The sequence below is a fragment of the Rhinoraja longicauda genome, chromosome 17 (assembly GCF_053455715.1).
Source record: "Rhinoraja longicauda isolate Sanriku21f chromosome 17, sRhiLon1.1, whole genome shotgun sequence".
In the NCBI taxonomy this organism is placed as follows: domain Eukaryota; kingdom Metazoa; phylum Chordata; class Chondrichthyes; order Rajiformes; family Arhynchobatidae; genus Rhinoraja; species Rhinoraja longicauda.
The window spans coordinates 704245-732060 of record NC_135969.1 but is presented as its reverse complement, the minus strand read 5'-3'; the positions used below and the strand labels follow the sequence as shown (position 1 = coordinate 732060).

General features: G+C 40.8%; 1 protein-coding gene across 1 annotated transcript; it reads left to right on the top strand.

Moving 5' to 3' along the window:
- Nucleotides 1-1189: 1189 nt before the first annotated feature.
- On the top strand, nucleotides 1190-15879 carry LOC144601994 (uncharacterized). Its single transcript, XM_078414679.1, has 6 exons — nucleotides 1190-1513; nucleotides 5177-5259; nucleotides 8927-9014; nucleotides 10655-10835; nucleotides 14969-15028; nucleotides 15797-15879. Exons 2-6 carry the CDS (start codon nucleotides 5201-5203, stop codon nucleotides 15877-15879), a joined length of 471 nt encoding a protein of 156 aa, XP_078270805.1. The 5' UTR covers nucleotides 1190-1513; nucleotides 5177-5200.
- Nucleotides 15880-27816: the final 11937 nt, after the last annotated feature.

The following is a 27816-nucleotide window of genomic DNA, read 5'->3' as shown; positions in this document are numbered from 1 at the left end:
AAATCCTCTCATTATGAAGGTCAATATGCCATTAGCTTTCTTCACTGTCTGTTGTACCTGCACTTACTTTCAGTGACTGGTGTACAAGGACACCAAGGTCTCATTGCAGTTCCCCTTTACATAATCTGACACGATTGAGATAATAATCTGCCTCCTTACTTTTGCTGCCAAAGTAGATAAACCTCACATTTATCCACATTATACTGCACCTGCCATGCATCTGCTCACTCACACAACCTGTGTGTCACCCTACAACCTCCTAACATCATCTTTGCAGTTCACATTGTCACCCAGCTTTATGTCATCCGCAATCTTGCTAGTGTTACTTCTAATTGCATCATCCAAATCATTAATATATATTGTAAATCTTTGAGGCCCCAACACTGAGCCTTGCGGCACTCCACTCCACTCTCCACTGCCTGCCATTCTGAAAAGGACCTGGGACAGAGCGAGCGCCGCTGGGGGGAGGGAGGTGTCAAATCTTCGCCTCTGATGTGGAATAATGATATTGACACAATATTTACAGGTTACATTGCTTGGTGTCTATGTTTATTGTCTGTGCCAAACATGGTGTCCTGCCTTGGCTGACACGGCACACACAACATCTGACCCCCACGTCAGCTGATACAAGGGCAAGATATTTGCATCTCATTACCATGACTCATTGTCATGACATCGGGGGGGGGGGGTGAAGTCACAAAGCCGTCCATGGCAACCGGCGCCATGGTTACCGGGGACTATAAATGGCGAGCGGTTGCCAAGGGCTCTTGCCTCTCCGTGCGACAGCTGGTGGTAGGCAGAGACATAGCGATTGAGAGAGATAGAGAGAGATAATAGAGAGGGAGAGAGATAGAGAGAGAGAGAGATAGAGAGAGAAATAGATAGATAGAGAGAGAGAGAGAGAGAGAGAGAGAGAGAGAGAGAGAGAGAGAGAGAGAGAGAGAGAGAGAGAGAGAGAGAGAGAGAGAGAGAGAGAGAGAGATAATCGATAGAGAGATAGATAGATAGAGAGATAGATAGATAGATAGAGAGAGATAGAGAGATAGAGATAGGGATATAGATAGAGATAGAGAGAGTTAGATAGATAGATAAAGAGAGATAGAGACAGACACAGAGAGAGATAGATAGTGAGAGATAGATAGAGAGATAGATAGAGATAGATATAGATAGATAGAGATAGAGATAGAGAGAAATAGAGATAGAGATAGCAATAGAGAGCGAGAGATAGAGATATATATATAAATATAAATATATATATATTTGGAGATAGAGAGAGAGATAGAAATAGAGCGATATAGAGAGATAGATATATATACAGAGATATAGATATATATAGATAGATATATATAGAGAGATATAGATATACATAGATAGATATATATATACAGAGGGAGAGAGCGAGAGGGAGAAGGAGAGAGAGAGAGAGAGAGAGAGAGGGGGAGAGAGAGATAGAGAGAGAGCGAGAAAAAACATATATATATAAGATACAAGATACAAAGAATTTATTAGCCAGGTATGTAGGACTCTCCTGCATTGATGCAGCACCCTTTCCTCCCTCTACCTCCCTCCTCCCCTCTCTCCATTTTGCAAGTATATATATATATATTTTCGATTTACATTTTTGGTGTTTATAATAAGCATCAAAGTTCTCTCTCTCTCTAATATATATATATATATATAAGAGGACTTTTTTGTTTATTATGGTTTTTAAAATACTATTATTTTTGGTTATTATGGTTTAAAAAAATACTATTATAATGCATAACAAAACAAACCTCAGTGTTCAGTATTTCCATGTGCACACACACATATAGACAGACAGACAAACCTCAGTGTTCAGTATTTCCATGTGCACACACACATATAGACAGACAGACAAACCTCAGTGTTCAGTATTTCCATGTGCACACACACATATAGACAGACAGACAAACCTCAGTGTTCAGTATTTCCATGTGCACACACACATATAGACAGACAGACAAACCTCAGTGTTCAGTATTTCCATGTGCACACACACATATAGACAGACAGACAAACCTCAGTGTTCAGTATTTCCATGTGCACACACACATATAGACAGACAGACAAACCTCAGTGTTCAGTATTTCCATGTGCACACACACATATAGACAGACAGACAAACCTCAGTGTTCAGTATTTCCATGTGCACACACACATATAGACAGACAGACAAACCTCAGTGTTCAGTATTTCCATGTGCACACACACATATAGACAGACAGACAAACCTCAGTGTTCAGTATTTCCATGTGCACACACACATATAGACAGACAGACAAACCTCAGTGTTCAGTATTTCCATGTGCACACACACATATAGACAGACAGACAAACCTCAGTGTTCAGTATTTCCATGTGCACACACACATATAGACAGACAGACAGACAAACAATAATGGTGCAAAATTAAAAATAATGCCCCAAGTCTGTATAGTTTGGAGCCTATTTCGAGGTTGTAGTGTTTAATAGCCAGATGGTTGTAGGGAGGAAGTTGCTCCTGAACCTGGACATTACAGTTTTCAGGCTGCTTTACCTTCTTCCCGATATCAGGAGTTAAGTAAGAGCTTGACAAGGGTGGCGTGGCGCTCTGATGATGCTGGCTGCCTTTTTGAGGCAATGACTCTTATAGATCCCTTCGTGGTGGGGAGGTCAGTAACCATGATGGCCCTTACACGGTCTGCACAAATTCATAAATAGCTTCCTTCCACATTAAAAACTTCAACTTGTTTTGATTGTCAACGATATTTCCTGTTGACACTTTCCCCATAACTTTCCTGGTTTTTGACAGATCATTGACTTGATATCAATATTTTTTCTCACTCAAACTATTTGACTTGCTCTGTACTCCCAGTAAGTAGGCACTGAATGTATAGTAACCATAATTGCTGTCAAGAGAAAGATGATTGGTAGAGGATTAGGTGAGAAAATATGATAATAATACAGAGCATGAAAAGCATGTAGCAAAGGGAAACCAGCACTAGAAATGCAAAATATTAATATCCAGCCAGAGCACTTTATTGTACAAACAGTACCTGCAGTTTGGCCATTCAGGTAATGGAAATCAGTCTTTACTGAATTCACAAATCACATAAACATTTGAGATATACAATATCATTTTCTAATTGAATTCATGTAGGACTAATGATTGCTTTACATTCAATTGATTGATATTGAAACATTTACCAACACAATAAGACCAAAGTCTAAAAAGTACCTTTAAAACCAAGTATTGTAAAGAGCCTCAAAAACAGTCCACTGAGTGTTCCCTGCATTTTCTGTTTTGATTCCAAATTTCCAGTATACAGTCAACTTTTTGCTTTGACTAATTAAATCCATATCAGTCATGGGCAGGAAAGTTAAATATAACTATATCGCAGAGCACAAGTCTTCACTTTGCAACTCCAAATTTCGTGCCATTTGCAAACTGACGAGCCAATCCATCTCCATTGTTGTTTATAATCACCATCGAGCGTCCCAGCACCAATGACTGTGGAGCACCACTGTCCACATCATGTGCCCATAGTTTTCTTTGTAATACTATTTCCAAGTCTGGAGTACGATCTTGTGTAATCACACTCTATATTTCAAAACGTTAATGACAAGAATCATTTAACCTTAGAATTTTTTCTATTCTCATTTTCCTTCATAGAATTCCAAAATATTCCCTGATCAAAATGAATGTAAACTTCTTTCAAACAATTTCCATGAATAACATTTTCTTGGTCTGAAGCATTGGTCTGTGGAAGTTTGTACAGTTTAGGTTCGTAGAGGCAATATTTTTCATAACATTTTCCAACACGCTTGGTGTTGTGATCCCATCTCCATTTTGTGACAATGTAGTCTCGTCCATCACACAGATCAAACTCTCCACCATTTACACTTCATGATGTGTCAGAAAAGCTGCCACCTTAATCAAAGACTTGTCCCACCCTGGACATTCCTCCTATGTGCTCTCAGCGGACAAAAAGATTCAGAAGCTTGAATGTGCACATCACCAGACTCTGGAATAGCCTCTTTCTACTTTGCCATCAGGCTTCTGTACAATTCTTTTTGATGCTGAATTAGTTGTTCTAGAAAGTCAGGGTGAAGAAACATGCTTGAGATGCAAAATGATCATTAAACGTCTAAGTTGGAAAAACTAGAAATGGAAATGTTAAAGAAAAACAGGTGCTATAAATCTGAAACAAAACAATAGACAATAGACAATAGGTGCAGGAGGAGGCCATTCAGCCCTTCGAGCCAGCACCGCCATTCAATGCGATCATGGCTGATCACTCTCAATCAGTACCCCGTTTCTGCCTTCTCCCCATACCCCCTCACTCCACTATCCTTAAGAGCTCTATCCAGCTCTCTCTTGAAAGCATCCAACGAACTGGCCTCCACTGCCCTCTGAGGCAGAGAATTCCACACCTTCACCACTCTCTGACTGAAAAAGTTCCTCCTCATCTCCATTCTAAATGGCCTACCCCTTATTCTTAAACTGTGGCCCCTTGTTCTGGACTCCCCCAACATTGGGAACATGTTTCCTGCCTCTAATGTGTCCAATCCCCTAATTATCTTATATGTTTCAATAAGATCCCCCCTCATCCTTCTAAATTCCAGTGTATACAAGCCTAATTGCTCCAGCCTTTCAACATACGACAGTCCCGCCATTCCGGGAATTAACCTAGTGAACCTACGCTGCACGCCCTCCATAGCAAGAATATCCTTCCTCAAATTTGGAGACCAAAACTGCACACAGTACTCCAGGTGCGGTCTCACCAGGGCCCGGTACAACTGTAGAAGGACCTCTTTGCTCCTATACTCAACTCCTCTTGTTACGAAGGCCAACATTCCATTGGCTTTCTTCACTGCCTGATGAGAAACGATGACTGCTTCAAAATGCTCAGCAGATCAATTAGCATCAGTGGACTCTCCACTGACATTCTGAATGTATCCATCCAACATTTTCTATGTTCAACATCTGTCAGCCTTGTTAGAACACACCTGGCTTTCAATATCAATAATACTGTTATGATTTATATCTCCTTTACATTTCAAGCCATTAATCCTTTTTCGTTTGCATGGAATAACAATATGTTTGTTATTTCTAACTTTGCAATTATTTTCTAATGAATGCTGGTTGATATAAGTTTTCTTCATTTTGTTGCAGAGAATTATCTCATTGAGGGCAAGCATGTTGGATGTCATCAGGCAGGCCAACAGATGGGTCAAGTGTCAACCGCAATCTGACGGGTATGATTTAAACATATGATTCCTGTTAGCAATTAATTTTTCCATTATACAATACGATATGAAAGAACTTTATTTATCCCAGGAGGGAAATTGATCTGCCAACAGTCATAAAAACACAAAATACATGAAACAATAAATTAAAGTGATGAGTGGAAAGGAATGGGGATGTGCAGGCTTGGGGGGGGGGGGGGTCGAGTCAGTCTCAGTCTATCCCATGACAGAAGGGGGAGGAGTTGTACAGTTCGATAGCCACAAGGAAGAAGGATGTCCTGTGGCGTTCTGTCCTGCCTCTTGGTGGATCCAGTCTGTTGCTGAATTAATTCATCAGGTTGACTAGTGTGTCATGGAGGGGGTGGAGCTGTATTGTCCAAGATGCTCCGCAGTTTGAGGAGCATCCTCCCCTCCAAGATCACCTCCCATAAATCCAACTCCACCCCTAGAACGGAGCCAGCCTTCCTGATGAGTTTTTTAATCCTATTGGCTTCCGCGGCCTTCGCCCTGCTACCCCAACACAACCGCGAAGAAGATGGCACTGTCTACCACCGATTGGTAGAACATCTGCAGCATCTTACTGCAGACTTTGAAGGAGACGAGCCTTCTCAAAATGTACAGCCGGCTCTGTCCCTTGTACAGGGCCTCAGCGTACCTGGACCAGTCCATTTTACTGTCCAGGTACACTCCAAGGTATTTGTACTCCCCGGTAAACTGCACATCCACACCATTAATGGAGACGGGACAGGGGTTTGACTGGATGAAAAGAAAATATATGAATTTCAACTGGGTTTGAAAATTCCCCTTGTATGACAATTTAAATGTAATAAAGGAAAGGATGTTTTCAAAACTAACTTCCCTCAAAGGCATGGACAGTTTTTCAAAACTTTGTACAACAATGATCCCTATCTATATGTTAGCCAGCAACATAAATTGTACAGTCAAATCAAAAGAATTCAACCACTTCTAACGTTAAATGTTTAATAATGCATTTGTGTACTTCAATATTTTCACTGCTTTAATTTATGTAATATCCATGTACATTTGTTTCAGCATGATCTGTTAACATTGCTTAAATGTCTGTGCTAAAGGCAAGTGGATATCAATGAAGAAAAGTATTTATGTCTTGGCAAATGATATTAACATCTGGCAGCCAAGATATTTTAACAAAGTATTTTGAATGGTGACAATGAATAATATATGTGTTCTATTGTCTTCATTATATTTGTAACCCTTAAAATCACGGGGTTTTTTTGCATTAAATTTGTCAGTGCAGTGAGAAACATGTTCTGTGGATCAGATGCCAAGTTTATCTTCCTCCTTTCCTTCTTTCCTTCCCTCCCTCCAAACAATCTTAAGTACTAATCTGGTACAGATATAAGCTCCAATTGTCCTGTGTTGCTTTGCCCCTGAAATGTATAGCAATACATTTTTGCCAATGTGGCCTCGTCCAGGGTTGAGCTGGCTGAGACCCAGCCTTGGCATGTTTCTAACAACCTTTCAGGAAGCTAAACTCCCATCGGTTTCCCCTGCTGTCAAGTTAGTAAGAATGTTTACATTTGTCTGGTTATCAAAACTCTTTACAGCCTATTTGAATTATTTTAATTCAAAGAAGTTATTAAAAATAGAAAAAAAACAGCATGAACAAAGTAAAGAAAACAAATGTTATATTTTATTTCCAGGATAGGAATCTGTGTTCAATTATTGGGGATTTCCTATTTACACCTGTTCTGGTTGATTTTGTTCCCCCGAGCTGTGTTGGCGAATTTCAGTCCAATTTGCCACTGCCTCTAATATTTGTTTATAATTAAATATAAACTTCTACCCAATATCTTTTTGTTGGCTCAGCTGATATTCAGGATTTGTAATTTATTGCTGAAGTTCCATCACAAAAGTTCACCAAATATATTAATAATAACTGGGCTTCTACATCGTAAATACTTTCCCTGTAAAGCTATTTTCCAAAATAACTGAGCCGTGCGTGTTGCCACTGCACCCATTCATTCTGATTTGGCAGGAAAATGGGACAAAAAGGGTCTGTTGTGGGTACCTTAAAAGCTGCTCTACCAATCACCCTGCAGCATATTTTGGGTGTACTGCTCACTGACAGTACCCTCCTTTACTCCAAGACCATTAAGAAGTTAAAATTCAACCTTTACATTTTTTTTTAATCGAGAGGTTACATAGAAACATAGAAACATAGAAAGTATGTGCAGGAAGAGGCCATTTTGCCCTTCGAGCCAGCACCACCATTCATTGTGATCATGGCTGATCGTCCACAATCAGTAACCCTGTGCCTCCCTTCTCCCCATATCCCTTGATTCCACTAGCCCTTAGACTCTGTCTAACTCTCTCTTAAATCCATCTTGTGATTTGGCTTCCACTGCCCTCTGTGGCAGAGAATTCCACAAATTCACAACTCTCTGGATGGGTGAAAAAGTTTCTTCTCACCTCAGTTTTAAATGACCTCCCCTTTATTCTTAGACTATGGCCCCTGGTTCCGGACTCCCCCAACATTGGGAACATTGTTCCTGTATCTAGCTTGTCCAGTCCTTTTATAACTTTTTACGTCTCTATAAGATCCCCTCTCATCCTTCTAAATTCCAGTGAATACAAGCCCAGTCTTTCCAATCTTTCCTCATATGACAGTCCCTCCATCCCAGGGATTAACCTTGTGAACCTACGCTGCACTACCTCAATAGCAAGGACGTTCTTTCTCAAATTAGGAGACCAAAACTGCCCACAATACTCCAGATGTGGTCTCACCAGGGCCCTATACAACTGCAGAAGGACCTCATCGCTCCTATACTCAAATCCTCTCATTATGAAGGCCAACATGCCATTAACTTTCTTCACTGCCTGCTGTACCTGCACGCTTACTTTCAGTGACTGGTGTACAAGGACACCAAGGTCTCATTGCACTTCCCCTTTACCTAATCCGACACCATTGAGATAATAATCAGCCTACTTATTTTTACTGCCAAAGTGGATAAGCTCACATTTATCTGTATTATATTGCATCTGGCATGCATCTGCCCACTCACTCAACCTGTCCAAGTCACCCTGCAACCTCCTAACGTCCACTTCACAGTTCATACTGCCCCCCAGCTTTGTCACCTGCAAACTTGCTAGTGTTACTTCTAATTCCAGTAGTATGCATAAATGATATGTCTTGAGTAATATTTAAAGATATAGTAACAACATTTATTAGTGGAAGCATTGAATTGGTTAAAACCAAATCTGGGTCACATTCACACACCACTTCAGATTTTTATATTAGTCAATCCTCATTTTAATGCTTCTCCTACATGACTTTGTCATTATATAAGGCACCATTTTGACCGTGTGTGAGCACTAGGGCTGGAACCACTGCGCCAATAATCCTGAGAGCAAGAGTTCGGGTTGTTATGAGTTTGCTGTTTGAATCTTAACACCATAGTGTTTTGAGAATTTGGAAGTGTGCACAAGATGTAGTTGGTGGAAGGTCTACAAGTGCATTCTCAGGTGCCTTTCTTCTGAGACCCACCAACTTCCAAGAGGTACAGCTGTATCAATTGCTGAAGTGAAGTATGGGCAATCAGTGATGGCATTGCCAGCAGAAATATTGACTGGGAATTAATGATGTAAAATGTTAAAATGACTAAAAATGTGCATATTTTTGTCTTTGTAAACGCAGAGAACAGGATGAAAGGTCTTTATCCCAGGAAGGTGATCAGAGCCAGAGCTGTCTTCCCTGTCAGCTATTGTCTGACCTTATTAATGCGGTGGGTAGTGATATATATATATATGCACAAAATGTTTTAACATCATGCCATTGGAGTAACATTCATATCAATTTCTAAACTAAAGTTTTCAGTTAATGTTAATGTAATTTATTAATTCTAAACTAATGGTATCAATAATATAACGCATGTAATGTTCACAAGTTATAGGAGTAGAATCGGGCCATTCGGCCCATCGAGTCCACTGCCATTCAATCATGGCTGATCTCCGCCTCCTAATCCCATTTTCCTGTCTTCTCTCCATAACCCTTCACACCTGTTCTAATCAAGAATTTGTTTATTTCTGCCTTCAAAATATCCACTGACTTTTACAGCCTTCTGTGGCAATGAGTTCCACAGATTAAATACCATTTGACTAACAAAGTTTCTCCTCACTTCTACTTCCTTGCTAAAAGAGCACTCTTTAATTTTGAGGCAATGACCTCTGGTCCAAGCCTCTCCCACCAGTGGAAACATCCTTTCCACATTCACTCTCTCCATGCCTTTCATTATTCTGTAAGTTTCAATGTGATCCGCCTCAACCTTCTAAACTCCAGCGAATAGAGCCCCAGTGCTGTCAAACCCCCATCATGTGCTAACCCGCTCATTCCTGAATCATTCTTGTAAACCTCCTCTGGACCGTCTTCAGAGCCAGCACATTGCATCTCTCCTTATAGAACCTTATACAGTCTCAGCATTATATGTCTTGCGCATTTTCAGTATTTTCCTCCTGCAGTCCATTTTATGTTCACACCATTCGAGGCACACAGTATGGAAACAGGCCTTTCGGCCCACCTTATCCATACCAACTGAGATTTATTCTAGTCCCATTGGCTGACATTTGGCCCATATCTCTTCAAAACTTTCCTATCCACATGTACCTGTCCAAGTGCTTTTTAAATGCTGTTATAGTACCTGTTTTAACTATATCCTCTGGCAGCTCCTTCTATATAAGTACCACCCTGTGTGTGGAAAAAGTTGACCCTCTGGTTTTTCTTGAATATTTCCCCTCTCGCCTGAAATCTATGTCGTCTGATTCTTAATTTCCCCGACTCTGGGTAAAAGGCTGTGCATCCATCTGATCTATTCCCCTCATGATTTTGCACACCTTGACTTTATTCCATCTGGCATTTCTTTATCCATTTTTTGGCTCCTCTGAGTTCTAAATGCTCCCATTCTTCCGGTCTAAAATTATTTCTGATGACTGCACGGTAGCGCAGCGGTAGAGTTGCTGCTTTACAGCGAATGCAGCGCCGGAGACTCAGGTTCGATCCTGACTACGGGTGCTGCACTGTAAGGAGTTTGTACGTTCTCCCCGTGACCTGCGTGGGTTTTCTCCGAGAGCTTCGGTTTCCTCCCACACTCCAAAGACGTACAGGTATGTAGGTTAATTGGCTGGGTAAATGTGAAAATTGTCCCTAGTGGGTGTAGGATAGTGTTAATGTGCGGGGATCACTGGGCGGCACGGACTTGGAGGGCCGAAAAGGCCTGTTTCCGGCTGTATATATATGATATGATATGATATGACTTATGAGCTTTTTAACACTCCCTTTAATTCCTCATGTCAGCAATTTTTTTTGTCACTTTTTTTTGTTGGGTTTTTGTGTATTTAAAATAATTTTCTTTCTTGTTCTTGATGTCAGATTAAAGGGAAGGTAAAGGGTCAGAATAAAATAGACCCTGTAATCCCGGGGCCAAGGTTGATCTACGTGAGGCCTGTCACGCAACAAGAACCGCGTGAAATGGTTCAGATGGAAGGGGAGAAAACAAAGAGATGGAGGAACAAAGTCAAGCCTGCTGAAGGATCATCAGACAATAAAGCAGGTAAGGAATTGCATACTTGGGATGGTATTCAAAACCTTAAGCAGGTGAAATCTGATGCTCGGTCACAAGATGAATCAACCAAATCTAAACCACCGTGGTAAGTAAGCAAAGTGTGTTGCTTACAAAGTATGAATACTGTTTAGAATCCCTTTGCAATGACTGTTGAAATGTGGGACATGCACTGTTTAAAGAAATCGAAGAACAAGCACTCGAGGAGAAAGAATAGGGTAGAACCAGTGGAAGGAAATGATGAACCTGGCAAACCAATTCCACGCATTGTGCATGGTCAACAAAAATCCTTTTGCTCTGACATATCCATAAGGAAACAGCAATTTATTAGGAACTGAACATAATACTTGAAATGAAGTAGTCACCAAAAAGAACAAATGGATATGAATTGTGTGCTCAGTGTAAATGAGATAATACCTTGCAATTGGTGATTAAAGTTATAGTTTTATGTATTAATAAGATTGGTCAATCCATCTTTCCCTCTTCCTTTCCCCATCCCCCTCTTTAAAAAATACATGAACCTGGCTTCTGTTTGTGTCTATTGAGTAATGTTGGGTGGTTGAAATTCATGCAGAGCATGAAGAACTCCAGTTGCTTTGTGTCTTTGGACCAAATAATAAGGGTGATTAGATAGGGAGGGGGAAATTCAGACAGGGTGCGATTTCTCAATCCTATTTAATGATCTATATCAGAAAGTGTGCGTCATCAATACATTCTCTACCGATACAATAGGAAGAATTAGTATGCGGGTGATTTATGTGTTTGCAAAGACCTAAATATCTGTAGCTTAGCAGAACTTTGTATTTTAAGAAGCGAATTTGTGCTGGGGTAGGGGTAAAGAAGGAATGTAGCACCCTAGTGTCCAGTAGGTGGCGCTGCATCGGGGAATGCTGCAAGATTGTATTTGGTAATGGAGAATGATCACAAAATAATTCAATGGGTTTTACAAAGGAGGGCAGCACGGTGGCGCAGCGGTAGAGGGGCTGCTTTACAGCGCCAGTGGCCCGGGTTCCATCCTGACTTGTCTGTGTGGAGTTTATCTGTTCTCCCAGTGCCGTGTGATGGGTTTTCTCCTAGATCTTTGGTTCCCTGCCACACTCTAAAGGCGTACAGATTTGTAGGTTAATTGGTTTGGTGTAAAAATATAAATTGTCCATTGTGTGTGTTGGATAGTGTTAATGTGAAGGGATCGCTGGTCGGTGCGGACTTGGTGGGCCGAAGGACCTGTTTCCGTGCTGTACAACTAAACTAAACTACAAGCTAAAAGTACAATGCTTACATATCTGTTGTGCTGCTACAAGTAAGAATTTTGATTCAGTCTGAAGAAGGGCCTCGACCCAAAACATCACCCATTCCTTCTCTCCAGAGATGCTGCCTGTGTTACTGATTTACTCCAGCATTTTGTGTCTGTCTTCGAATTGAACCAGCATCTGCAGTTCTTTCCTACACACTAAGAATTTTGATTAGTACATGTGTCAGGGGTTATGTGGAGAAGGCAGGAGAATGGAGCTGAGAGGAGAAAGATAGATCAACCATGATTGAATGGCGGAGTAGGCTTGTTGGGCCGAATGGCCTAATTCTGCTCCTATAACCTATGAAATGAAGCTCAAGAGCTTTTAATATTGAGAGCATCATTTTGACAGCCACTTCAATGATCCTGTATTGTCTCATGTACCTAGGTGGAGTGAAATTCATATTTTGTATACAGTTTTGTTGTAAATGGGGCACAATCATACTTAAGTACAGGAGTGTGAGATTAGTAGATAACAGTGAGGCACTACACGAGAGTTGCCATTTTTCCAGCGACATCTTGTGCCCTTCAAGTTCAGAGATATTAAAAATGTGAGAGTCTTAACTTGGCCATAAAGGCCCATTGTCCAGACGGTGGCAGTGGGTTGGGGTTGCAGGGGTCAACCTGACCAGGCGATGTGTCGATGCCCTCCACTGTTGCTCCGCTGCTCCATGCCGCTCCATGCCGCTGCAGGCTGCATCTGATCCACATGCGGCACCTGATCTAATTGAGCCCCAGGCTGTTGCAAGGCCTCCAGCGGCCCACTCTTGCCGCCATGTGGATCTGGAACACGTCGACCCGCGAACACGCCATCCCTCGCCTCACACACCACGGCACCTCCTTGGCATCTGACCTTGGAACACCCGGAGCCCCTCCAAGGTAAGACCCCAGCACATCACCCGCACTTTTGGCACTGGTTTACATTGTATTTTCACTTGCTTTTTGTAAAATGGGGACAATTATTTTGATTAGGAAGAGTACCAGGAACTGCTACTGCAGAGTAAATAAAGGGGAATCAAACGTCAGTATCATCTACATACTAAAACTCTCGTTTGTTTGTTTGTTTGTTCCTGAACTACAGCCAAAACGGTACGCAAGAGCGCGACAATTTTAGGCCCACCTTACTCACCGTCATCCCTTTGGTGCTAATGGAAGAAGTTTCATTGAAATCGGTGTTATATTTTTAAAGTTTAAATCTATCTCCTAGGGAGGGAGGGGGGAGGGGGGGGAGAGGGAGGGAGGGAGAGGGAGGGGAGGATAGGGGGAGGATAGGGGGGGGGATAGAGTGGTGCGGAAGGGAAGTGGGGAGGAGAAGGGGGGGGTGGGAAGAGGGAGGGGTTGGAGGGAGGGGGAGGGGAGGAGGGTGGGAGGGGACGTGAGGGAGTGCAGAGGAAGTAGGTGGGGAGGGGGAAGGGAGGGTTAGGGAGAGAGGAAGGGGGGAAGTGGGGGAGGAGAGGGTGCTGCACCAATGCAGGAGAGGTTTGGGCCCAACGGGTCCACTTGGTCTAGTCTATTTATATTATCTCTTCATATTCACTTTTTTACTCTATTACCCTCTTATAGAATTATCAATGCATGCTAAATTTATTGAAGGTGGATAATTGTTGCTCAATATATTTTGAAATAGATATGCGGGGAATTGTCTTCCATGAGCTACAGCAAAGAGACAGTGTGAACATTAATTGAATTAAATTAATTAAAATATTTGTGCCTATGAAGTCAGCTGGAAAATCAAAGAAGCAGCCTTACCAATGGCCACTTATTTATGGAATATGTTTCCCAAGCTTCTATTCTCCTAAGTTACCTTCGAGGTGTCTAGTTTCTGTAACTCAGTAATAACAAACAATCAATGAACTATTCCTATACGCTCGAACCATGAATAAATGTACATTTCATTTCATATTTTATTTTATTTCATATTTCAGATACAGCGCGGAAACAGGCCTTTTCGGCCCACCAAGTCCGCGCCACCCAGCGATCCCCGCACATTAACATTATCCGACACACACTAGGGACAATTTTTACATTTACCCAGTCAATTAACCTACATACCTGTACGTCTTTGGAATGTGGGAGGAAACCGAAGATCTCGGAGAAAACCCACGCAGGTCACGGGGAGAACGTACAAACTCCTTACAGTACAGCACCCGTAGTCAGGATCGAACCTGAGTCTCTGGCGCTGCATTCGCTGTAAGGCAGCAACTCTACCGTTGCGCCACCGTGCCGCCCATTGATAAATGTAAAACTGTAAAACTGTTGAAAAAAAAGTCTTCATCAGTTGATTTGTTGAAACTGCAGGGTGTAAAATTATTTGTTAATACAACATGTATGATAGATTTATGATAAGTGTTGTCTTTTAATATAACATTAAGGGATATCCAGTCTGTTGATAGTTGGTGCAGAGATTACCATTACATTGAGAATTCCAGTTAGAAATTAAGGACCAGTATTTCTATTAGGGCTGATCTTCTGTTGAAGATTTCTTGAATCCAGTTTTGGTCATGGATTGAAACCGCATTGCTGAATCCAGATTTATTTGACTACCAAATGGACAATTTATCAGTTAAAGTGATCTTGCAACTTCAGTCTTTTCTTAAATGAAACTATAAAATATTCTGGATAACTTTGCTGTCTTTTGCTTTGAAATACTGCCTGTAGCCATTTGAAACTAAACATAGTTTCTCAATGTAAATACATGGGGTGAGTGCATGGATTATTTTTGCTCGCAGATATTTCATTTCTCACTTTATCGAGGTTTACCATCAAAATTGTAGCAATGATGTCTTAAGCCAGACTTACGTGTTTAATGGTTATTTTGCCTGTCTTCGTTTAGGTAGACAAGTTGCGTCCAAGGGTGCCAGAATACTAGGCCGTTGGACTGAATTCGATCTTGGTAAAAAAAATCCCGATGTTTGGTGTTGTTTATATATACTTAGTTTGAACACTGTTTATTTTTTACAGCTTCAGCTTTCACTTGTAAAGCTTACAGCATAAATATCTTAAAGCAATTACTCTTCAGACTGAGAGTCGGGGAGAGGGGAACACAGTGAAAAGGAAGTGTAAGGTGTGAATACGACATCACGGAAAATAGAGAACAGATATTGTTAGCTAGGAGAAGGTGACAACGAAGCACACAGAGAAAATGTAATCAGGGAGGATAATCAGACTGGTCAGAGAATTTGGAGGGGGAGGGATGGGGAGAGAGGGAAAGCAAGGGTTATTTGAAGTCAATATTCACACCGCTGGGGAGTAAGCTGCCCAAGGAACATATGTGGTGCTGTTCCAACAATTTGCACCATTTGACAGTGGAGGAGGCTCAGGACAGAAAGGTCAGTATGGGAATGGGAGGGGGAATTAAAGTGTTCAGCATTTTGGAGATCAGGTAGGTTTAGGTAGACTGAATGGAGTCAAGGATCGAACCTGGGTCTCTGGCATTGTGGGGCAGCAACTCTACCATCTGTGTCACTGTGCTCCCTTACAAAAGATATTTTGCAAACTGACTTACATCCTGCACGAGGATGTAACTTGTTTGGAAAAACTCAATGGCTTGTTTACAGAAGAATTTAGATTTGTACAATTAGTTTGTACTTTTGGTGCTGATCAGAAAATGTTATTCTTCTACTTTTAACTGAGTATATTTCTCATTTATCTTATTTTGCAGAAATCTTTAAACAACAATGGCTGCGATATCCGCCATGGTATTCAGGATCGAGTTTAAGCCCCGACGTCTGGTACATGATCTGAACGCAACTTCGACTTTGTTCCTGCCATTTCGATATGTGTGCATCCACATTGAGCTAAGTGGGAGGATTCAATGTTCATGCTGTTTGGATTGTAAAATACTCAAGTGGAATATAAGGTGTTCTCGCTCATATTGATGGAGGTGGCATTCTGGGTGAGACAGAGGTTCGCAGGCTCTTCCTCCTTCCTTGTCTGCTACACGCAGTTTACCGATGTGGCGTACAACATCGGTGAGAGCAGGGGTGGATTGGGTGGCTGTTTCGCTGAGCACCTGTGCTCGATTTGCCGGGGGCATTGGGTCTTCCGGTTGCTGGCCAATTCAGCCCCTCCTTCCTACATTTGTCCTCCAGTCCGAAGCTGCCTTCTATACTGAAGTGGGGCCACACGCATTGAGGTGGGACAGCACCTTGTGTTTCGCTTGGGTACCTTGTATCCTAATAGCATGAATGTTTCAGCTAACACCTGCCCATGTGGATGTGCACACATTTCTCCCTTTCCATTTGTTTCCACTTACAAAGATCTACCTTTAGACCCGACCTTTTCTGTGGTCAAAGACAGAACGTCGACATGTCCCATCTTCAATGCGCTCTGAAGTTCTTCACCTTCTGGCGACTTCGCCCCAACCCATCTGAGACAACTGTCACTGCCTTTCACCTCAGCAATCGGCTGGCCAATGCAAAGCTCTGTGTCCTTTTGTGGTGAGCCGGTGAAGAATGAGGAATTCCCCAAGTACCCAGAGTTAAAAAGAGCGCCAAAGGCAAGTTTGTAGTCTTTCAGTGAAGGTCGGGAGAAGCACATGCCTTCAATCTCATCAGGGGAAGGCAGGTTAAGAGTGAGTGCGGGGATTAGCTGAGCAATTAGCTGAGGATGGTCTGTGGCCTCCCTGGTACCAGGGTTCAAGATGACTCGGACCAACTTCAGAACATCCTCAAGAGGGAAGGTGAACAGCCAGAAGTAGTTGTGCATGTGGGCATGAACGACGTCGGGAAGAAGAGGAAGGAGGTTCTGCAAAGTGAGTTTAGAGAGTTAGGAAGAAGACTGAAAAGCAGGACTTCTAGGGTGGTTATTTCTGGATTGTTTTCTGTATCTCGTGCTAGTGAGGGCAGGAACAGGGAGATAGTGGATATGAATGTATGGCTGTGGGGCTGGTGCAGGGATTTAGATTCATAGACCACTGGGTCTACAAATCTTTAGATTTATAGACACCCAAATATTTGTCACAGCCTAGAACGAGCCAAATCTCTTGATGTCGGGCAAAATCTATGACTTCCTGATACAGAATGCAATTAATTTATTCATTTTTAACAATTGTACTTTTTAAAAAAGAAAAGTGCATTCATTTGTTTCCATCAGTTCTTATAAAATGAAAACTTTATGGTCCAATCTTTCAAAAAAATTATTATTACAAATTAAATATGATTTATTACTGTGTAAATTATATTAAAGGTAATTGTTTCCAATATTTGAATATTTTTATAGCAATATATTCAGTTATTTAATCAGTATCCTATTCAATTATTACAAGTAAAATATGATTTATTAATCTGTGCAAACTTTATTAAAGATAATTGTACCAAATATTTTGAATATTTTTTTAATAGCAGTGTTTTCAAATACTCACCTACGCTTCTCCGATGTTGAGAAAGGCTGGGCAGACACGTCATTGGGGTTATCAAGTGGGCTCCTGCTGTCATCAACGTTTCACTGATGGGGCCACGATGTCTCCAGTAGGCTCAGCAGTGTGTTCTGGCGTCCCAGAGCCATCCCCCTCTGCATCTGCCTAGCCGGCTTATTTGGGAGACCGATGCGGTCTTTCCTCTTCAGCCAGAGCCACTGGCTACTCCGCTCTACCACCCCTGATGTTTCCTTGATGGCCTGGCGTAGGGCTTGTCCACTGATCCCCAGGTCCTTCATCAGTCTGACTGTTGATGTTGCCATGAAGCCCCGACATCCAACTTCTACCGGGCAGATCTTTGCTCCCCGCTGTTCTGCCTTCGCTGCAAGCTTTGTATATCACAGTTTCTTTCTTTCGAAGGCTCCACAAAATACACCATGTGCTGAGAGTTAGACCAGAGGACAAGATCAGGCCTCAAGTTGATGATGGCTATCTCTGATGGAACCGTAAGCCGTTGGTCTACGTCCACCAGCATCTGCCAGTCCCGAGCTGCCTCCAGCTGTCCAAACCTGGTCCTTGGTGGAGTTTTCCGTTGTCTTTGGTCTCCCTCCCGAACAAAGGTAATTGCCATAACTGGGTCAGTTGTTCTGGGTGGCAGGGCATTGTTGGTTGTTCTCCTGCTTTCCAGAGTCGCTGCCAGGCATGTGAGCACTTGATTATGTCTCCAGGTGTACCGTCCTTGGGAGAGGCTCACTTTACACCCAGTGAGGATGTGCTTAAGCGTGGCTGGTGTTGAACACAGGGGGCTTGATGGATCTTCACCCAGCCATTGGTTGAGATTTTTATATTTATTTGTCTAGTTATTTAATCAGTATCCTATTCAATTATTACAAATTAAATATGATTCATTACTATGTGTAAACTTTATTAATAAACTTTATTTATTAATTGTTCCAAATATTTTGAATACTTTTTATAGCAATATAATGATCTAGTTATTTGGCTAATAAATATGATTGTGATTGTGATTAATTGTGATTATTTAATCAGTATCCTATTCAGTGAGCAACTGAAAACGGGAACAGAAAAGCAGGGCTCAATGTCAGCAAGTATATGATGGCAGATTCAGTTGTGCAGCTGAAAGCGGCAGCATCCTGGAGTGACAGCTCCTAATGGGTGCATTAAAAGGAAGGCAGACACTAGTGGAGCGGCCGTGTGGGGTGAGGCCACGTGGAGGGTAAGTGCGAGGCTTTGGCATAAAGGGGTGCAGCAGGATCAGCTACAGTCTGTTTTTCTTTCATAAATCTTCCCTGGTCTGGTGCAGTGAAGAGGGCAGTTAGGGCAGCAGTATGTTTCTCCTGCAGGATGTGGAAAGTCAACAAGACTTCCAGTGTCCTTGAGGACTACAGGTGTAAGAGGTGCTTCCAGCTGCAGCCACTTCCAGACCGTGTTATGGAACTGCAGCAGGACCTGAGTGACCTCTGGGTCATCCAGGAGACTGAATAGGTCATAGATGGGAGTTAAGGGCCTGTCCCACTTAGGCGATTGTTTAGGAGACAAGGCTGTGGCCACACGGTCACCAGGGTGTCACCTGTAATGTCGTGAGTCATCTCCAAAGAGTCGTAGCATTTTTCTGGTCGCCGCTGGATTTTGAGATGTTGCAAACTTTTTGGCCACAGTGGGTTTGACCGATGATGGTAGCTTGACGTCTCCTGACGTAGGTGCTGTCATAGGGTATCGCCAGGTGACAGTGGTTGTCTCCATTCTCTTGCATGCAGGCAATTCACACTGATCTTTTTTTACAGATAACCAACTATGTGTGTTTTTCAAAAGCCAGAGGACAAGGTATGGGAAGCTGTCCCAGAAGGTTAACAAGTCAGGGGGGTCTGGTGGCAAGATATTGACCCAGAGGCAGGAGTGGATCCTGGACAAATGGTCCTTCAACATGTCACACATAGTACGAGTTGAGACTCGACGCAGCACCAAGAAAGTAATTATTACAACATAGACATTGTGAAATTGATCATTTGATTGTCATCTTGCTTGCCATGTCCTGATGGTCTTGAAAGTTTGTAAAAACACACCCCCAAGACAAATGATAATAAAATTACAAAACGACTATGTTGTGGAGGAGATAATGCAAAAAGCATCAAGAAACAGAAAGCTTGATTTTAAGGGTCACAGTATCAGCATTTACCGAGATTATCCAGCAGAGGTTGCAAGGAAACGAAAAGCATTCAACGAGACCAAAAGTATTCTGAGGGAAGTGGAGGATTTGAAATATGGTGTGAGTTATCCTGCTACCTTAAGAGTTACTTATGACAAGAAGGAATACTTTTTCTCCGACCCTGTGAAAGCATTGGACTTTGCCAAGAAGTTTATGTCATGAGAAGATGCCTGATCCCTCATCATGAATAAATGACTTTGCAGGACTGCATGGAATTGAATTGATGACTAAAGAAGCTGAGAAAGAAGTGGATCGGAAATTCTGCCATGGATACTAATAACTGCGCTACTAATATAATTAACTAATGAATACTAAAATGATACCGCGGTATTTTTAACAATTAGAATCAATAATTATTACTAATGACTAATACTTACTTATAAAGTTACTTATAATGGAATGATTAGAGGTAAATACAGAGCTGGATCTTATATGTTATGTTTGGAAATCTGCTCTCTTTCCTTTCCTGCTAGTAATTTTCATTATCATTTTTACTTTTATTGTTCCTTTAACTCTGGGTTTTATTATTTGTATCATAACTCTTCCGACTATTGGAACTAGATATACCCCCGGTAAAATATTGCTATGGAACACAAGTTCCAAGAAACAAAGGGGCTGGATAAGTTCGAAACATCAACTACGGAAGTCGGTAGATGGGTAGCCATGCTAGTATGGCTAGCACTAACTGCACTAACATTAGATGTAGTTTTTTCCTTCTTTGTGCACAATACTAATTTCTTAATCTATTCTCTTTTTTTTTCTATTACAAACTATCATTATTATTTTCAGTTTGAACGGAGTTATAAATTGGAGCAAAGGAGATATATATGTGAGAGGCATTTAAGAGTCTTAAAATTCATCTATTCAGTGTTCGGGGGCGGGGTCGGGTCTGTTGAACTGAACCATTGGCTCTATTATAGACCCCCATAGACAAAAAAATGCAAGATTTAAAAATGAATACGGGGAACGAAGGAATAACGTTTTGCAGTTGGAACGTTAAAGGTATTAATGAACCAATTAAGAGAGGTAAAGTATTAGCACATTTAAAAGCAATTAAAGCTGACGTGATTTTCATCCAAGAAACACATTTAAAAAAAGATGCTGAGCATAGGCTGAAAGCTAAATGGATAGATAAAACATATCATTCTTCTTTTACACATAAATCAAGAGGCGTAGCAATATTATTTCGGAAAGGTACTTTATTCAAACATACATCAACTATAACCGATAAGGATGGCAGATACATTATTGTAATAGGAGAATTAAATGCACAAAAAATGATTTTTGTTAATGTATATGGACCAAACTTTGATAGTCCACTGTTCTTTAAGAAAATATTTAACTGCATTCCGGAAATGGCACAACATAATTTAGTAATTGGAGGAGATTTAAATTGTACTTTAGATTCCTATTTAGACAGATCAACAAGACAAAGGAAAACCAAATCACATTCCAGTGACTTATTAAATGCATATATGGACACTAGTAATATTAAAGATGTTTGGAGAGTGGAAAACCCAACTGGACGAGAATACTCATTTTATTCACCTGTACATAAAACCTATTCAAGAATAGATTATTTTTTGGTCGACGCTAAACTTATTTCACTTACTTATAATTCAAAATACCATAATATTATAATCTCAGATCATGCACCTTTAACATTCATGATTAAATTAAATGGAATGTCCGAGAAACAAGCATATTGGAGATTTAACCCACAAATTGTGAACGAAAAGTCATGCCAGGAATATATTATTAAACAGATTCAAATATTTTTTGAGGCAAATGACAACCCTGACACACCTATTTCTCTTATGTGGGAAACGTTTAAAGCGTATGTTCGAGGTACATTAATTTCTGCTCAAGCTTTTTACAATAAAGAGAACAGGATTAAGCAACAAACATTGGAAAGTGAAATCAAACAACTAGATATAGAAAATGCGAGAATGCCATCTACTCTAAAACATAATAAAATTGCGGTATTGAAATATAAATTAAATAAAATGTATTCAGAACAAGTAATAAAACTATCAAAAAACAAAACAATTACATTTTGAATTTGGAGACAAACCACAAAAACTATTAGCACGTCAGTTACGAAAAATGGAAGGGGAAAAAATAATTCATAAAATTAGAACAGAGACAGGAGAATTATTAAAAATGCCCAAGGACATAAATGATAGATTTCTCCAATATTATCAGAGCCTTTATTCAACTAAAACCGTAGCACAATCAGAAGGAATAGCAGACTTTAAAAAAAAATGTAATTTAAAAGGTTTAGATTCAAACGATAGAGAAGTATTAGAAAGGGAGATTACGACAAAGGATATTGAGGAGTCTATTGGTTCTTTAAAAAATGGTAAAGCAGTAGGACCAGATGGTTTAGGCTCCGAATTTTATAAAAAATTTTATGATTTGCTTAGCCCACGTTTACATAGACTGTATGAGTATATATATACTCAACAGAAACTTCCAGACACTCTAAATGAATCTATAATAACACTCATTCCTAAAGCTGATAAAGATCCGGAAGATCCGGGATCATACAGAGCAATTGCACTTTTAAATACAGATCAAAAAATTTTAACTAAAATACTAGCGTATAGATTAAGTACAGTGATGAATAAATTAATACACCCTGACCAAACAGGCTTCATTCAGAAACGATACTCATACTATAATCTAAGAAGATTATTTAATATTATATATTCCAAGAGAATTATTAATGAAGATCTAGCAATAATCTCACTTGATGCTGAAAAAGCATTTGATCAGGTTGAATGGTCTTATTTATTTTCGGTGATGGAAAATATGCAGCTAGGGGAGAAATTCTGTACATGGATAAAACTGTTATATACAAATCCCACGGCCAGAATATTTACAAACCAAAGGTTGTCATCGAAATTTAGCCTATCTAGAGGTTGTAGACAAGGATGCCCGTTATCCCCATTATTATTTGCGCTTGCTATTGAGCCACTGGCAGAAAGAGTTAGGGGGCATCCGGAAATACATGGATATAACACAAAGGATACAGTGAATAAAATTTCTCTATACGCAGATGACGTATTAATTTACATCACAAAACCAGAAATTAGTATTCCAAACCTATTAAAGTTAATAACCCAATTTGGTTCATTTTCAGGATACAGAATAAATTGGAATAAAAGCGAAATTATGCCAATAAGGGAACATAATAAACAGATAATACAACAATTTCCATTTAAAATAGTAAATGAAAAATTTAAATATCTAGGTATCTATGTAACTAAGATATATACATCATTATTTAAAGCAAATTTCCCCCCATTATTGAACAAACTACATAAGAATATTCAATATTGGAAAACACTCCCTATCTCAATGGTTGGCAAAATTAATGCCATAAAAATGATTTTTTTACCGCAAATATTATACCTTTTTCAGACAATTCCGATATATCTGACAAAAAACTTTTTTAAAAAATTGGACTCTATTGTTAATGATTTTATCTGGGATTATAAGAATCATAGGATAAACAAAAGACACTTGTGTAAATCAAAAATAAATGGAGGCCTGGCTTTACCCAATTTTTTGTTTTATTTCTGGGCAGTTAATATTAAAAATATGAATTTCTGGTTGGAAGAAATAGATCATCAACCAGACTGGTTAAAAATGGAAAAGGAAGATTGTTTACCTTTTGATATTGGTTCGATATTATTTGCTACGTCTAAATTAAACAAAAAAATTTATAGGGAAAACCCTATAATATTTAGTGCTACACGAATTTGGAAACAATTAAAAAAGACATTAAAATTAGATAATTTATCACTTTTTCTTCCAATTGTGAATAATCCTTTGTTTAAGCCTTCATGGGTAGACAGGGGTTTTACACAATGGAAGGATTATGGAATTAAAAATATGGGACAACTTTATAAGGAAGGCACCTTTCTGACATTTCAGGAGTTGCAACAGACTTATGGTCTTCGTGGAAATGATTATTTCAGATATCTTCAACTTAGAGATTATGTAAAATCGAACTCCCAAAATTTTCGAATTAGAAATTCAGAAATTCTTGATGAATGTTGGAACAAACATCCTAATACAGAAAAATTAATATCTTATATATATAATATCTTATTAGACAGTGACATTCCCTCCACGGACTTATACAGACAAAAATGGGAAAAAGAATTAAACCAAGTAATTACGAAAGATACTTGGGAAGAAAGTTTGCAACATATACATCAGTGTTCACTAAACGCCAGACATTCTCTAATACAATTTAAAGTAATACATAGGTTACACTATTCAAAAACAAAACTACATAAAATTTTCCAACTTATCTCACCTAAATGTGATAAATGTCAACATTTAGAAGCTACATTATTTCATATGTTCGCAAACTGTATAAAAATTAAAAAATTCTGGGTAAATATTTTTAGCATAATATCTAAAGTAACCAGCACACAATTGGACCCAGATCCAAAATTAATTATACTCGGAATATTAGAATTAAATCAAACATTAAGAACAATACAAAGAAACTTTATGGATTATAGTTTAATAACGGGAAAAAAATTAATTCTAAAATTTTGGAAAGGCCCTACGGTCCCCACAATCAAAATGTGGATTATAGAAATGACGGAGACCTTAAACGTGGAAAGAATCAGATTTTCCCTGTTGGACAAACAGGAATTATTCATTGGAATATGGTCTCCTTTTATTGATTACTTAAAGGGTCAGAATGGTTCAGCACAGGAACCTGACTAGCACTCGGACTAAAGAATGGATGAAATGATATACTTTGAAATGTACGTATATATCTCGAATGAAGTTTTTGTTATTTTAATAAATTTTTCCATTCTTCTTTAACTAACTTTTTCCTTATCTTTATAATTTGTTTTTGTTTTTGTTTTTATTTTGCTTCTCTCTCTTTTCTTTCTTTACTTCATCTATTTCTTTAGTTCTATCTAGTTTAAAAAAAAAAAGGGGGCAAAAGGTATTGGAGACAATATAATAATAATTGACAATATTATCAATTTAAAAATGTATGACTGTAAAGATGTACCTATCTCCAATAAAAAATTTATCTAAAAAAAAAACAAAAAAAAAAACACATTTATTTCCTTCCAGTTTGACAAGAGGAGACCACTTCCCAGAAGCTCGAGTGAGGAGGAGTCTGATGCTCCTGAGGGAACCTCTGGATCCACCACCTGCAGCAGTCAGCAGCACAGCAAAAAGAGCAGCACCACTGCCAGCCCCACTGCATGCTCCACCACAACGGAAAAGCAAGTGCAGGAGAGAGAGGCCAGTCCGCAGGAGCAGATCAAGGCCCTAAGTACTTTTGGGGAATTTTTGGCAGAGAACTCGTCTTATCCATCCATCCACTTCTCCGTTTCCCCCCAAATTATTGACCTGTATCTTACTCATTGGTGTTGCAGCTCATGCAACAGGCACCAGAGACCAGAGAGGCCGTGGCACAGCCCCAGCACCACGTGACACCTTCCTGGGATTCTTGAAGAATGAGCTGCTCAAGATCCCAGATAACGTGTGGTTTAACTACACCATCGCTGCCATGACGATGGCCCATAACTTCTCCCAGCCAGTAAATACTTTCAGTGATTTCTGTGGGATTTTGGGGACATTTGACTTAAATATTTGACCTTAAAATTCATAGTTATGTATGAAAGGTTCACAATTAATTCATGTGTGTTGCAGAATCTGCTGCAGATGGGAAACATGGGACAGCAGCAGATGGGACGGGCTCTGATGGGACGGGCACTGGTGGGACCACCACAGCAGATGGGACGGGCTCTGATGGGACCACCACAGCAGATGGGACAGGCTCTGATGGGACCACCACAGCAGATGGGACAGGCTCTGATGGGACCACCACAGCAGATGCCATGATGGGACCACCACAGCAGATGGGACAGGCTCTGATGGGACCACCACAGCAGATGGGACAGGCTCTGATGGGACCACAACAGCAGATGGGACGGGCTCTGATGGGACCACCACAGCAGATGCCATGATGGGACCACCACAGCAGATGGGACAGGCTCTGATGGGACCACCACAGCAGATGCCACAGATGGGACCACCACAGCAGATGGGACAGGCTCTGATGGGACCACCACAGCAGATGGGACGGGCTCTGATGGGACCACCACAGCAGATGGGACGGGCACTGATGGGACCACCACAGCAGATGGGACAGGCTCTGATGGGACCACCACAGCAGATGGGACGGGCACTGATGGGACCACCACAGCAGATGCCACTGATGGGACCACCACAGCAGCAGGCTCACCAGGTATCTAATTTTATAATGCTTTTTGTGAATTGTACGTGGAATTCTTTGTCACACACAGCTTGTGAAAAGCTTTGATTTCTTTGCCTTTCACTTAATATTGATATGTTTTTGTGTTGCAGCCACAGTCACTGATGGGACCACCACTGATGCCACCACCAGTGATGCCATATTGTTGGCAGGCAACAACATTACCATCACAGCAGGCATACACTGTATTGCAGCCGGCAATAACAGACGAGCCCTGCCTTGACACACCCACACTTGCACCAGTGACACCAGGGATTACCCCCAGAACAGAGACCCAGGACCCAAGTGTGGACTTTAGTTTGGATATTTAATCTGATCACCCATCACTGTAATGTGTACACATAAATGACGTTAGGTTTTGCATGTTTTTGTACTTCAATCCTGTTTGAAGTTTTTTATTTAAAGTTTGAAGTTGGAAGTTTATTCAAATTTATTGAGGTTTATAGTTTGTATGTTGTATGTTACTGTTGTATGTTCCTATCAACCTTTTTAAAAAACTTTGTTTCAATAAAGGAAATTTTTGACATTTTGACGAAAGATTGATGTATGATGTTATTGTATTTCAGAGTAGTTTCTCATGGCATCACTTTCAAATAGTCCAGATGCAGAATGAATGGAAAGCTGACCGTACACCCCTTTAATAGGGATACTGAGTGATTCTATTGCTTTGGAGGACACAATGATGTGAATTGTCTTCAGTTGTCTTTCAGGGTCGTAGCTTGTCGCGCGCAGGTGGACGTGGGTGGACATTGGTTGCCTGTGTGGTTAAAGGTTGTCGTAGGTGTCCCCCTTTGGAATAAAAATGCTGGGAGATTGCAGGCAGCTATAATAGGAGGGCATTTTAATTTCCCAATATTGACTGGCACTACCAAAGCACCAAGGCCTGAGATGAGCTGGAATTTATCAAATGTCTTTCCGTAAAATATAGACAAGAACATGGAGAGTTGTGGGAGAAAGTAAGGTGATAATAGAGATTATGGCCTTCTCAGTAAATAGTGAAATAAGGTAAAACTATCAGAATGCCCATCAGTGTTCTGATTGCATGCAAAATCAGTGATCCTGGTCTCGATTCTTTAAAATAGTATCAGTTTGATACTATGGCGAGTCCGAAAACTTGTTGGTTGTAAAGGAAGTTTATTGCAGCCGCAATATTCGAATACAGAGTTAAACAACAAGGTAAAGGACAACCATCAAAAACTTACTGTCTTCTTTGAAGACTTCGCCGAACTGCTATTTCGGGCGCCAAACGCGCAAATGACATCGCTGGCCAATCAGCGATGTCGCTCCCTGGACCAATCCCCATGGTCGCGTTCACACGTGACCTCGCTGGCCAATCCGAGGGTTCGACGACCTGGACCATTCTCTATGGTCGCTACATGACCCCCCCCCAGAACCCGAGGTGCGGAACCTAGCAGGGAGCCGGATTTCGCGACCATAACGAGTACGGAGAGGGACAGCCTGAACCACAGGAGCCGGGGGTTCCGGACTTGGCGGAACAGCCGGAACGGGAGGTCCTGGAGGAACTACCGGAACGGGGGGTCCTGGAGGAACTGCCGGAACGGGGGGTCCTGGAGGAACTGTCGGAACGGGGGGTCCTGGACTGAGCGGAACTAACGGAGGTCGGCCTCTCCTAGGGGTTTGACCGACCAGGACTGGTTGATCCGGATCCAAATGTGCAGGTTTGAGCCGGGACACCGAGACGAGCTCACTCTTGCCGCACATGTCTAAGGTGAAGATAGCTGTTCCCTTACGCAAAACCCGGAACGGCCCTTG

Coding starts and splice junctions, on each gene's coding strand:
- LOC144601994 (XM_078414679.1), top strand. CDS start 5,201: ATGTTGGATGTCATCAGGCAGGCCAACAGATGGGTCAAGTGTCAACCG. Junction 5,260..8,926: donor TGTCAACCGCAATCTGACGG/GTATGATTTAAA, acceptor TTGTAAACGCAG/AGAACAGGATGAAAGGTCTT. Junction 10,836..14,968: donor ATCATCAGACAATAAAGCAG/GTAAGGAATTGC, acceptor GTCTTCGTTTAG/GTAGACAAGTTGCGTCCAAG.